General features: G+C 46.8%; 1 protein-coding gene across 1 annotated transcript in view; it reads left to right on the top strand.

The window, feature by feature from the left end:
• LOC121574779 (protein phosphatase 1 regulatory inhibitor subunit 16B-like) overlaps window positions 1-12,055 on the top strand; it is a 53,584-nt gene that overhangs the window by 16,871 nt on the left and 24,658 nt on the right. The window contains exons 3-6 of the mRNA XM_045223213.1: window positions 502-647; window positions 2,346-2,449; window positions 3,194-3,318; window positions 7,974-8,099. Of these exons, the coding sequence (XP_045079148.1) occupies window positions 502-647; window positions 2,346-2,449; window positions 3,194-3,318; window positions 7,974-8,099 (501 nt within the window). The remainder of the gene's footprint in view (window positions 1-501; window positions 648-2,345; window positions 2,450-3,193; window positions 3,319-7,973; window positions 8,100-12,055) is intronic.

Genomic DNA, 12,055 nt, shown 5'->3' on the forward strand with positions numbered 1-12,055 from the left:
TATAGTCAAATGTATACCTTTTTTCTTAAAACAATCTGTTGTAAAGCTCCCTATGTGTACAATGAATTTCTCTGAGACCAAATGCTGCAGATACTCCTGGCCTTTTCTCAATAGAGCATTCTCTCCCTCTTTCTCTCTCTCTCTCTCCCTCTTTCTCTCTCTCTCTCTCCCTCTTTCTCTCTCTCACTCTCACTCTCTCTCTCTCTCTCTCTCTCTCTCTCTCTCTCTCTCTCTCTGTCTCTGTCTCTGTCTCTGTCTCTGTCTCTCTCTCTCTGTCTCTCTCTCTCTCTCTCTCTCTCTCTCTCTCTCTCTCTCTCTCTCTCCCTCCCCCTCTCTCTCTCTCTCTCTCTCTCTCTCTCTCTCTCTCTCTCTCTCTCTCTCTCTGTCTCTCTCTCTCTCTGTCTCTCTCTCTCTCTCTCTCTCTCTCTCTCTCTCTCTCTCTCTCTCTCTCTCTCTCTCTCTCTCTCTCTCTCTCTCTCTCTCTCTCTCTCCTCTCTCTAGTGCTGTATTGATAACTATGAGGAGATGGTAAAGATAATGTTGAATCGTGGAGCCAGTGTAAACGCCAAGGACAACGAACTGTGGACGCCGCTACATGCTGCTGCCACTTGTGGACATGCAGGACTGGTCAAGGTCCTCATACAACAGTAAGAGACTGGCTCTGATACTGGCTCTGTATCTCCCATTATCTCACAAAGTTGAATAATTACTAATAGCTGATTACATATAACATTTCAGCTGTCCATCTATATGTCTTGCGTTTGTTTATTTGTTTATTTATGTCAGATCTACAGGTAAATGCCAAAATAAAGGAAACACCAACATAGTGTCTTAATATGGCGTCGAGCCGCCAGCATAGCTTCAGTGCACCTTGGCATAGTGTCTGGAACTCTATTGGAGGGATGCGACACCCTTCTTCCACGAGAAATTACATCATTTGGTGTTTTGTTGATGGGTGGTGGGAAACTGTCTCAGACACCGCTCCAGAATCTCCCATAAGTGTTGAATTGGGTTGAGGTCTGGCGACTGAGCAACCTGATCTCATAGTTTCACTTCGAAATCTGCCGTAATTGGATGAACGTCAATTTTTTTACCCATTTAATTATGCGTGGTTACAGGGTTAAAAAAGAAACGACTCAAAGGGTTAAGATTTGATGTTAATTCAGGGTGGTTAAGGTTAGGGCGATGGTTTGGGGAAGGCTTAAAACTAAATAATTAAAAACAATGCGCTGTTTCCATTAAGTATCATCAAGTACTCTCCTTGCATGCTAGAGAATTGTGAACTGCCGTGGACTAAGCAGCGCTCTCGGAGCCCAGTGCTGTGCCATTGCATGTTTTGGTGAGCGCCGACGAAGGCATATATCCACGTCCTCAGGACCTTTTCAAACATCCAAAATCGATGGCTCTTTCTTGTGACCAGCCTGAACTGAGAGACACATACACACCCTTTAAACCCCCTATACTCCTTTAAGACCCCATCTATCAAAGTCACTGAGATCTCTTCTTCTAGCCATGGTAACCAAAATAATGGTCAATGCTATTCGGGATTCTTGGGACGTCCCTACCCTAAACCTTAACCCCTACCCTAACTATAATATCTCAATAACGAAAAGCATTTATTTTTTTTAGGACAAATCACTTGCTCAAAGCTAAACCTCATTTAGATCTATTTTTGAATAAAGTTGAGGAGACTAAACTGCTGAGTGTAACCCTAGATAGCAAGCTGTCATGGTCAAAACATATAGACTCAATGGTTGCTAAAATGGGAAGAGGTCTGTCCATTATAGGGCATTGCTCTGCCTTCTTGACATCTCATTCGACCAGACAGTAGTTTTGTCGCAACTGGACTACTGCCCAGCTGTGTGGTCATGTGCAGCAAAAAGGGACATGGGTAAATTGCAGTTGATCCAGAACAAAGCAGCAGGTATCGCACTTAGATGTACACGGAGGGCAAGTGTCGGTAACATACATGTCAGTCTCTCCTGGCTCAAAGTTGAAGAGAGATTGGCAACTGGTCATTTTTATACATGATCACAAGCTGTTTTAATTGCTTAATTAACTCAGGAACCACACCTGTGTGGAAGCACCTGCTTTCAATATACTTTGTATCCCTCATTTACTCAAGGGTTTCCTTTATTTTGGCAGTTACCTGTACATTATCTGGTCAAAGTCCTCATCAGCTCTATATACATTTGTTTCTTTTAATTCTGTATATCTTTTTAAATGTATGACACTTCAGCATGTGTATGTGATTCCTTTGGAAATGGAACCCACAACCTTGGGGTTGGTAGCAGCATGCTCTTACCAACTGAGCCACGCTCATATTTATCTCTTATATTACCCAGTGGAGCGGATCTGTTAGCGGTGAACTCTGATGGCAATATGCCCTATGACCTGTGTGAAGACGACCCCACACTGGACATCATCGAGACCGCCATGGCCAACAGAGGTGAGCAACACATTTATTTATTTATTTATTCTTTAGTGAGTCCAATTGAGGTAGGAATCTCTTTCTCAAGGGAACCCTGACACTGGTCTGAAGCCATCATGGTTGACTGAACCATCACTACCTTTTGACACTTCATCTAAATGAACAATACTATTGTTGCGCTTCACGTTTGTACGTATCTACACCTAGGCCTTCTTATTTGAAGCAACACCTCTAATCCAGTTGTTTGAATATGTAAGTTAGAATTTGGTCCACAAATGTACCCACATTTCTATTATATGTAAATCGTATTTGATTAGTGAACGCCATAATGTAGTTGTTTTGTTAGATACTTCTCCCTATTAGCTGAAATCTTATTTTTTCAAAGCCATTTTAGCCAGTTGTTCGGTCCAAACATAGCATTGAATTATGGGAATTTGTCGAGCTATACAGACGTTGCTTCCACAAAATTTCTAAACCCAGAGACTTCCAGGAACGCCTGTGAAACAGACCAATCAGACCAGACCTGGGGTTTGGGAAGTCAATGAGAGAAGTGAAACATTCTTCCTTAGTTGTTAATTTTCTTAATGCTGGAAAGAACGACATGAAAGAAAAAAGAACAAAAAGCGAGGACAGTTTATGTTGACAAGATATTGTGAACAGGGCTGTCTCAGTGTGGCTGGCTGGCTGACTGGCTGACTGACTGACTGTCTCTGTTTGCCTGCCTAACTGACTGACATCACTTCCTGTATGTTTGATTGACAGGCATCACCCAGGAGATGATCAATGAGACCCGGGCGTCTGTAGAGAGGAGGATGATGGGAGATATCCAAGAGCTGCTGACGGAGGGAGAGGACGTCAACCACCACGATTCACAGGGAGCTACGCTGGTGAGTTTATAATATCATTAAGCAATAAGGCCCGAGGGGCCAATACAGTGCATTCGGAAAGTATTCAGACCCCTTCACTTTCTTTGGTTACGTTACAGCCTTATTCTAAAATGGATTAAATAAAAATGTTCCCTCATCAATCTACACACAATCCCCCATAATACGTTTTTAGAAATGTTTGCAAATTTGAGCTCAGGTGCATCCTGTTTTCATTGTCCATCCTTGAGATGTTTCTACAACTTGATTGGAGTCCACCTGTGGTAAATTCAATTGATTGGACATGATTTGGAAAGGCACACACCTGTCTATATAAGGTCTCACAGTTGACAGTGCATGTCAGAGCAAAAACCAAGCCATGAGGTCGAAGGAATTGTCCGTAGAGTTCCCGAGACAGGATTGTGTCGAGGCACAGATCTGGGGAAGGGTACCAAAAAATGTCTTCAGCATTGAAAGTCCCCAAGAACACAGTGGCCTCCATCATTCTTAAATGGAAGAAGTTTGGATCCACCAAGACTATTCCTAGAGCTGGCTGCCCGGCCAAACTGAGCAATCGGGGGAGAAGGGCCTTGGTCAGAGAGGTCTGTGGAGATGGGAGAACCTTCCAGAAGTACAAAATGTACAGAATGCACTGTATGCCATGGCTAAGGACTGTTCTTATGCACAACGTAACATGTGCCTGGATGCAGCACTTAGCCATGGTATATTGGCTATTTACTACAAACCCCTGAGGGGCCTTATTGCTATTATAAACTGGTTACCAACGTAATTAGATATGGTATGCAGTTTGACATAACAAGGCTGTCAGCCAATCAGCATTCAGGACTCGAACCACACAGTTTATAATATAAATATACCTACCTACTATAGGGAGGGAGAGGACATCAACAAGGAGCTACTCTGGTGAGAGGGACACAGTCCCCGGAGTACAAACACAAACTTTATTGTCCCTTTGTCTTGGACATTGACAAATCATATAGCATGTACAAGGGATCTGAGGCGCCACCACTTCTGTGTGATGCATTTCCGTCTCAAGATTGGGGCTGATGATATCATAAATTGGTTGCAAGGATTTGTCACAATCTAAAACAAACGCAATTGGATCAAAATGGGTACTACCCCAAAATAACTTTAGTAAGCTTCAAAATTTACTCCCAAATGCCGTGATTGAAGATTGTCATCCAGCTTTATGCTCTCTGTTAATCTGTCAAAGTAGAGCAACACAGAGAAAATCTAGACCTTTGGCAGGGAGGGACATTCAACTGGTATTATGGCCGTTCCAAATGGCACCCTATTTCCTATATAGTGCACTTTATAGGGTGCCATTTGGGCAGAATATGTTATATAAGATAAATCTGTGTTAGTCTTCCAATACAGTTTGCAGAGATTCATTATGTGACCTGCTTTTTGCTCTAGTAGGAGCTGAAAGGAATGTCAAAGAAGTCATGTGATCTGAAAAGAAAACGGTTGAATAAGAGTTGACGGGTCAAAGGTCATATAACCAATCAATGGCCACACAACATGGACTACTATTAATGCATCTAGGGAGGGAGGGAGGGAGGGAGAGAGGGAGAGGGAGAGGGAGAGGGAGGAGAGAGAGAGAGAGAGAGAGAGAGAGAGAGAGAGAGAGAGAGAGAGAGAGAGAGAGAGAGAGAGAGAGAGAGAGAGAGAGAGAGAGAGAGAGAGAGAGAGAGAGAGAGAGAGAGAGAGAGAGAGAGAGAGAGAGAGAGAGAGAAGAGAGAGAGAGGAGAGAGAGAGAGAGAGAGAGAGAGAGAGAGAGAGAGGAGAGAGAGAGAGAGAGAGAGAGAGAGAGAGAGAGAGAGAGAGAGAGAGAGAGAGAGAGAGAGAGAGAGAGAGAGAGAGAGAGAGAGAGAGAGAGAGAGAGAGAGAGAGAGAGAGAGAGAGATATAATTTCACCCAGCCGTAATCTTTAAGGCTCATCCTCACTTTAAAAAGGCAGCCATCCAGTACTCCTAGAATTGAGCTGTTTAGAAAATATTCAATATATTATTTTACTCTATCCAATTTATTTTAGTATTACCATGACATCTGGCAGTGATTCATTCAGATTCCTGTATGGCTTTTTTCTTGGCCCTGAAACAAGGTCATTTGATCTTTGCAATAAAGATGACAAGATTACTTCAATCAAGAAGAGAGCATACATACCCTACCAGTCAAAAGGTTTGGACACACCTACACATTCAAGTGTGTTTCTTTATTTTTACTATTTTCTACATTGTAGAATAATAGTGAAGACATCGAAACTATGAAATAACACATATGGAATCATGTAGTTACCAAAAAAGTGTTAAACAAATCAAAATATATTTGAGATTCTAAAAAACCACCCTTTGCCTTGATGACAGCTTTGCACACTCTTGGCATTCTCTCAACCAGCTTCATAAGGTAGTCACCTGGAATGCATTTCAATTAACAGGTGTACCTTGTTAAAAGTTAATTTGTGGAATTTCTTTCCTTCTTAATGCGTTTGAGCCAATCACTTGTGTTGTGACAAGGTAGGGGTGGTATACAGAAGATAGCCCTATTTGGTAAAAGACCAAGTCCATATTATGGCAAGAACAGCTCAAATAAGCAAAGAGAAACGACAGTCCATCATTACTTTAAGACATGAAGGTCAGTCAATCTGGAACATTTCAAGAACTTTTAAAGTTTCTTAAAAGTGCAGTTGCAAAAACCATCAAGCGCTATGATGAAACTGGCTCTCATGAGGACCGCCACAGGAAAGGAAGACCCAGAGTCTGCTGCAGAGGATAAGTTCATTAGATTTACCAGCCTCAGAAATTGCAGCCCAAATAAATGCTTCACAGAGTTCAAGTAACAGACACATCTCAACATCAACTGTTCAGAGAAGACTACGTGAATCAGGCCTTCATGGTCGAATTGCTGCAAAGAAACCACTACTAAAGGACACCAATAAGAAGAAGAGACTTGCTTGGGCCAAGAAACACGAGCAATGGACATTAGACTGGTGGAGATCTGTCCTTTGGTCTGATGAGTCCAAATTTGAGATTTTTGGTTCCAACCGCCGTGTCTTTGTGAGACGCAGAGTAGGTGAACGGATGATCTCGGCATGTGTGGTTCCCACCGTGAAGCATGGAGGAGGAGGTGTGATGGTGTGGGGGAGTTTTGCTGGTGACAATGTTGGTTATTACCATGGCTACCACAGCATTCTGCAGCGATACTCCATCCCATCTGGTTTGCTGTTAGTGGGACTATCATTTGTTTTTCAATAGGACAATGACCCAACACACCTCCAGGCTGTGTAAGGGCTATTTCACCAAGAAGGAGAGTGATGGAGTGCTGCATCAGATGACCTGGCCTTCACAATCACCCGACCTCAACCCAATTGAGATGGGTTGGGATGAGTTGGACCGCAGAGTGAAGGAAAAGCAGCCAACAAGTGCTCAGCATATGTGGGAACTCCTTCAAGACTGTTGGAAAAGCATTCCAGGTGAAGCTGGTTGAGAGAATGCCAAGAGTGTGCAAAGCTGTCATCAAGGCAAAGGGTTGGCATTTTAAGAATCTCAAATCTCAAATATACTGTTTAAATAGCCTTCACTGGCACATTAGAGGCTGCTGCTGCCTATTGAAATCACTGGCCACTTGAAGAAATGGAACACTAGTCACTTTAATAATGTTTACATATCTTGCACTACTCATCTCATATGTATATACTGCATTCTATTCTATAATATTCTACTGTATCTTAGTCCATGCCGCTCTGTCATTGCTTGTCCATATATGTATATATTCTTAAATCCCATTCCTTACTTTTTTGTGTGTATTGGGTATATGTTGTGAAATTGTTAGATATTACTGCACTGTCGGAGCTAAAAGTACAAGCATTTCACTACACCCTCTATAACATCTGCTAAACACGTGTATGTGACAAATAACATTTGATTTGATTTGATTGCAGAGGTCTTGAAAAAGAAGGGTCAACACTGCAAATATTGACTCTGCATAAATGTAATGTAATTGTCAATAAAAGCCTTTGACACTTATGGAATGCTTGTAATTATACTTCAGTATACCATAGCAAAAATATCTAAAAACACTGAAGCAGCAACACTGAAGCAGCAAACTTTGTGAAGACCAATACTTGTGTCATTCTCAAAACTTTTGACCACGACTGTACATGATTCCATATGTGTTATTTCATAGTTTTGATGTCTTCACTATTATTCTAGTAAAAATAAAGAAAAACCCTTGAATGAGTAGGTGTGTCCAAACTTTTGACTGGTACTGTAAATCAACATACATTTTGCACCAGAGTTAGCTTCCAGCCTGGTAGATCGATTTCTGAGGATACCAGGACAGGTAATGACACAAAGGGATCCCAAGAAGGCACTAGATACATAAATAAGAGGTAGGGAATCCTTGGAAATAAAACTATTTGTTAAAGTAGCTAACACTCTATACCCCTCAAATTCAAATCTGGACCCGGAAGCCAGTTCCACTGATTTTTTTAACCCCATTCTTCCCCTCTAACCAGGGACCGATTTTAACCTGGGACACCAGGTGGTTACAATGAATGATCAGGTAGAAGAGAGAACCAGCAGTGGACCTGGTAGGGTGAGATTTGCAGCTGTAAAGTGACCGTTCCATCGGCCTCCTCTCCTGTCCCCCCCATGCAGCTCCACATCGCAGCAGCTAACGGCTACATCCAGGCTGCAGAGCTGTTGCTGGAGGGAGGAGCCAGGATGGACCTGAGAGACACTGACGGATGGCAGCCGCTCCACGCTGCAGCCTGCTGGGGTCAGGTGAGGACACTAGTGACCACACAGACACACACACACACACAGACACCACACACACACACACACACCCTCCCTCCCACACACACACACACACCTGAGAGACACTGACGGATGGCAGCCGCTCCACGCTGCAGCCTGCTGGGGTCAGGTGAGGACACTAGTGACCACACAGACACACACACACACACAGACACCACACACACACACACACTCCCTCCCACACACACACACACCTGAGAGACACTGATGGATGGCAGCCGCTCCACGCTTCAGCCTGCTGGGGTCAGGTGAGGACACTAGTGACCACACGGACACACACACACACACACACAGACACCACACACACACACATCCTCTCCCTCCCACGCACACGCCTGAGAGACACTGACGGATGGCAGCCGCTCCACGCTGCAGCCTGCTGGGGTCAGGTGAGGAAACACACACGGGAGTACACACCCACTGGTGCTCAAGGTCACGCACACACACAGGTCAGACACTGACATACACACACACACACACACACACACACACACACACACACACACACACACACACACACAGGTCAGACCCACAAGGACAGACACAGACACACAGATGCATACAAATAAACAGACACGCCCACTCTCTACACATGTAACTGAGGACTTGGTGGACTGTATATTCTTTAGGTTAGGTTTTAGGTGTTCTCTCCCGTGTGCTGGTAAGGACACCGATGACAACACAGAGGATTACGGTCTGGTTTAATGACGCTGAAGATTCACAGTACGGCCATGGATCAGCACAGTGTAGGTAGTGCAAGGCTTAGGGCAATTTAAGGCTTTGATTGACAGCTTGTGTGTGTGTGTGTGTGTGGTCTGCAAGTAAAGAGAGAACTAAAGATACAGTACAATAGTGAATGACAGATATACATAATACAATCTCTAATTCACTATACTATAAACATTATGCATGTAACAGTAACATGGATATAATGGCTTAATACTATACAAGACAATACAGCGTCATACAACGTGACTCCACTAATTAGAGATCAAAGGGGTGCAGCTGGGCAGGAACATTTAGTCCATCAGAGGCACACTGTGGTGAGAATGTCCTCCTGGGAGAGGGGTGAATGTCATTGATGGAACGCTGCTGTGATTGAACAGTCCAAACTACTAGGGAGTCAGCTGGCAGGACACTAGGGGAAAGGGGCACCTGACTACTTAGCTATAGGGGCATTAGGGACATCTGAATGACTGGGGAGCTAAGGGCAGGGCACCTGGGCTGACTAATGGCTAATGGCATGAAGCTGGCTGACAGGTCCTACTACATGGTCCAACCGGTCTCCGGCAACTGACTATCAGAGTCTGGTGAGGCTACCAGCCAGGGATCTGTAGTAGGGGCAGACTTGTCATGGGAAACAGTCTCTGGGGCTGAGACAGTCAAGGGAGCGCTCTGGGCTCCGTTGGCAGGATCTGGCTTGTCCCCTACAGCAGGGCCAGGTAGCTCTAAGGGGAGGCTCCCCAACCGGATCAGGCAGGGACCTCCAGACGAGGGGACACTGAGTACTCGGGTCAGAGGCCAGATCTGAGATGATGACCGGGCTGAGCTGAGGTCTCACAGATGGGCTCTCCAGAGAAGGCATCAGAGCTCCCCAGGCAGGCTGTGACTGTGGACCCTTGGCTAGAGCTGCGGAGGGTTCTTGACGACTGGCAGGCGGGGGCTCCCCGACTAGCGGAGGCTGCAGGGCAGAGGACTGAAGGTCCCAGAAGTAAGGGTCGAGCTCTGGCCTCTCAGGAGGTGTCGACGAGGAGCAGGCTGAGGCTCCCACATAGGATCGGAGAGGACCTTGCTGGCGAGGATGGGACCTCAGGGCAGGGGCTTAAGTGGCCCCCGTGGAGGAAGGGGACCTCAGGGCAGAGGCTTAAGTGGCCCCCGTGGAGGAAGGGGACCTCAGGGTGGAGGTTGAAGTGGCCCCCAAGGAGGAAGCCATGGTAGGCTCCCACTCTGGATCAGGTGGGCGCTCTCCAACGGAGCTGGGCTGGTCTCTTTGTGCTGAGGTAAGTGGGAACCGCAGTGCATGGGCAGATGGTGTCTGGAAGCCAGGGCCAAGTGGAAGGCCCATGGCTGGAGAGGAACTGGGCTCCTCATCAGGAGCAGGCGGGGGCTTGTCGTTGGGTTCTAGTGAAGCATCCCCAAACTGGAACAGAGTTGACTGTTAGCTTAGAGCCAGGTGGTGGCCCCTGGGCTGCGGCTTGGAGCAGAGAGGGAAATGGCTGATGATCTGCATCGACAGTGATCTGTGGCTGCAACATGACAGCACTCCTTTGCAGGCGGAGGTGACATGAAGACCGGGCCAGGTTGTACCTTTAGGGCCAGGTCTAGGTGGGCTGCTAGGGCCAGGAGGCAGCAGGTCTTCGATGACAGAGGCAGGCTGGGCCCCTGGTGGCGGAGAACGCTGCCCTTGTTGAGTGGCAGGCGGTGAGTCTGACCTGACAGGGGTAGCTGTTGGCTACTCCTGGCTGAAGCTCTGTAGTTGGAGCAGCTGTTGGCTACTGCTGGCTGAAGCTCTGTAGTTGGAGCAGCTGTTGGCTACTCCTGGCTGAAGCTCTGTAGTTGGAGCAGCTGTTGGCTACTCCTGGCTGAAGCTCTGTAGTTGGAGCAGCTGTTGGCTACTCCTGGCTGAAGCTCTGTAGTTGGAGCAGCTGTTGGCTACTGCTGGCTGAAGCTCTGTAGTTGGAGCAGCTGTTGGCTACTCCTGGCTGAAGCTCTGTAGTTGGAGCAGCTGTTGGCTACTCCTGGCTGAAGCTCTGTAGTTGGAGCAGCTGTTGGCTACTCCTGGCTGAAGCTCTGTAGTTGGAGCAGCTGTTGGCTACTCCTGGCTGAAGCTCTGTAGTTGGAGCAGCTGTTGGCTACTCCTGGCTGAAGCTCTGTAGTTGGAGCAGCTGTTGGCTACTCCTGGCTGAAGCTCTGTAGTTGGAGCAGCTGAAGAGTCCAGTGCTGATTAACTTCGGCTCTGTAGCAGGAGCGGGTGGCGACTCTGGAACAGCGGCTGGTTGCTGATGAGTCCCCAGCGGGGGGCAGACTGGAACACCTTGTCAGGAACAGGCTGGATACAGCATGCTGAGGGGAAACTGACAACCAGTGGCAGGGACGGGTAGACACACCCTGGCACCATTAGTGGGCTGGTAGTCCACACCGGGAGTGTCTTGGAGCTGACCGGTAGGTATGTCTCTTAGCTGGAGAACTGGTGGAGGAGGTGCCTCCTAACAGGTGGGGTGAGCCCTGGTGCTGAGGAAACTCATAGCTTCTGAAAAAGGTTATTGGTAGCATCACTGTAGACTTGAAGTGTCACTGATGACACGTCAGCAGTGACTCGTCACTAACTGGAGGCCACGGTGGGGGAATCAGGCCAATCACTGTTGTCATACTGTCCATGACAAGCCTTATTCTCTTCATTGGGTGATGGCTCAGCAGGCTCTGACGCGGACCGTGGTGGTGCCAGCAGAACTCTCTGTAGAGGCTGGCTTATCGGGAGAGAGACTAGCTATAGACTGGGGTGTGAGCTGTGACAGCATGGAGAATCTCTGCGAGCTGTACTATCTCATGTAGCTGAGTGAGAATGACCTGCATGGCTCGCTGGGACTGCCGCAGCTGGGCTCTCTCTCTCTTGGTGGATGTACTGTCTCACTAACTCGTACTCTCTAGGTCGCTTCCTGTGGTCCCAGTGACTGTTGTAGACCGTGGACAGACCTCGATGCGCTGACTCTTGTCTCTGCTTACTGTGGCTCATCCTTCTGCTCTCTGGTCAGATGAGGGTTTAGGACGGACCTGTACTCTCTGAAGGTCTCCCACTCATCTGGAGTTGTGTCCCATCTGGCCTGGCTGGAGAGGAAGGGACTGGCTGGAGTGAGGGGTGTCATCTTGGCAGCTCCCTCCATGCGAGGCTGAAGGTCGTCTTCTTGTCCATGTACATACTG

Source organism: Coregonus clupeaformis, chromosome 10 (assembly GCF_020615455.1).
Source record: "Coregonus clupeaformis isolate EN_2021a chromosome 10, ASM2061545v1, whole genome shotgun sequence".
NCBI classification, from domain to species: domain Eukaryota; kingdom Metazoa; phylum Chordata; class Actinopteri; order Salmoniformes; family Salmonidae; genus Coregonus; species Coregonus clupeaformis.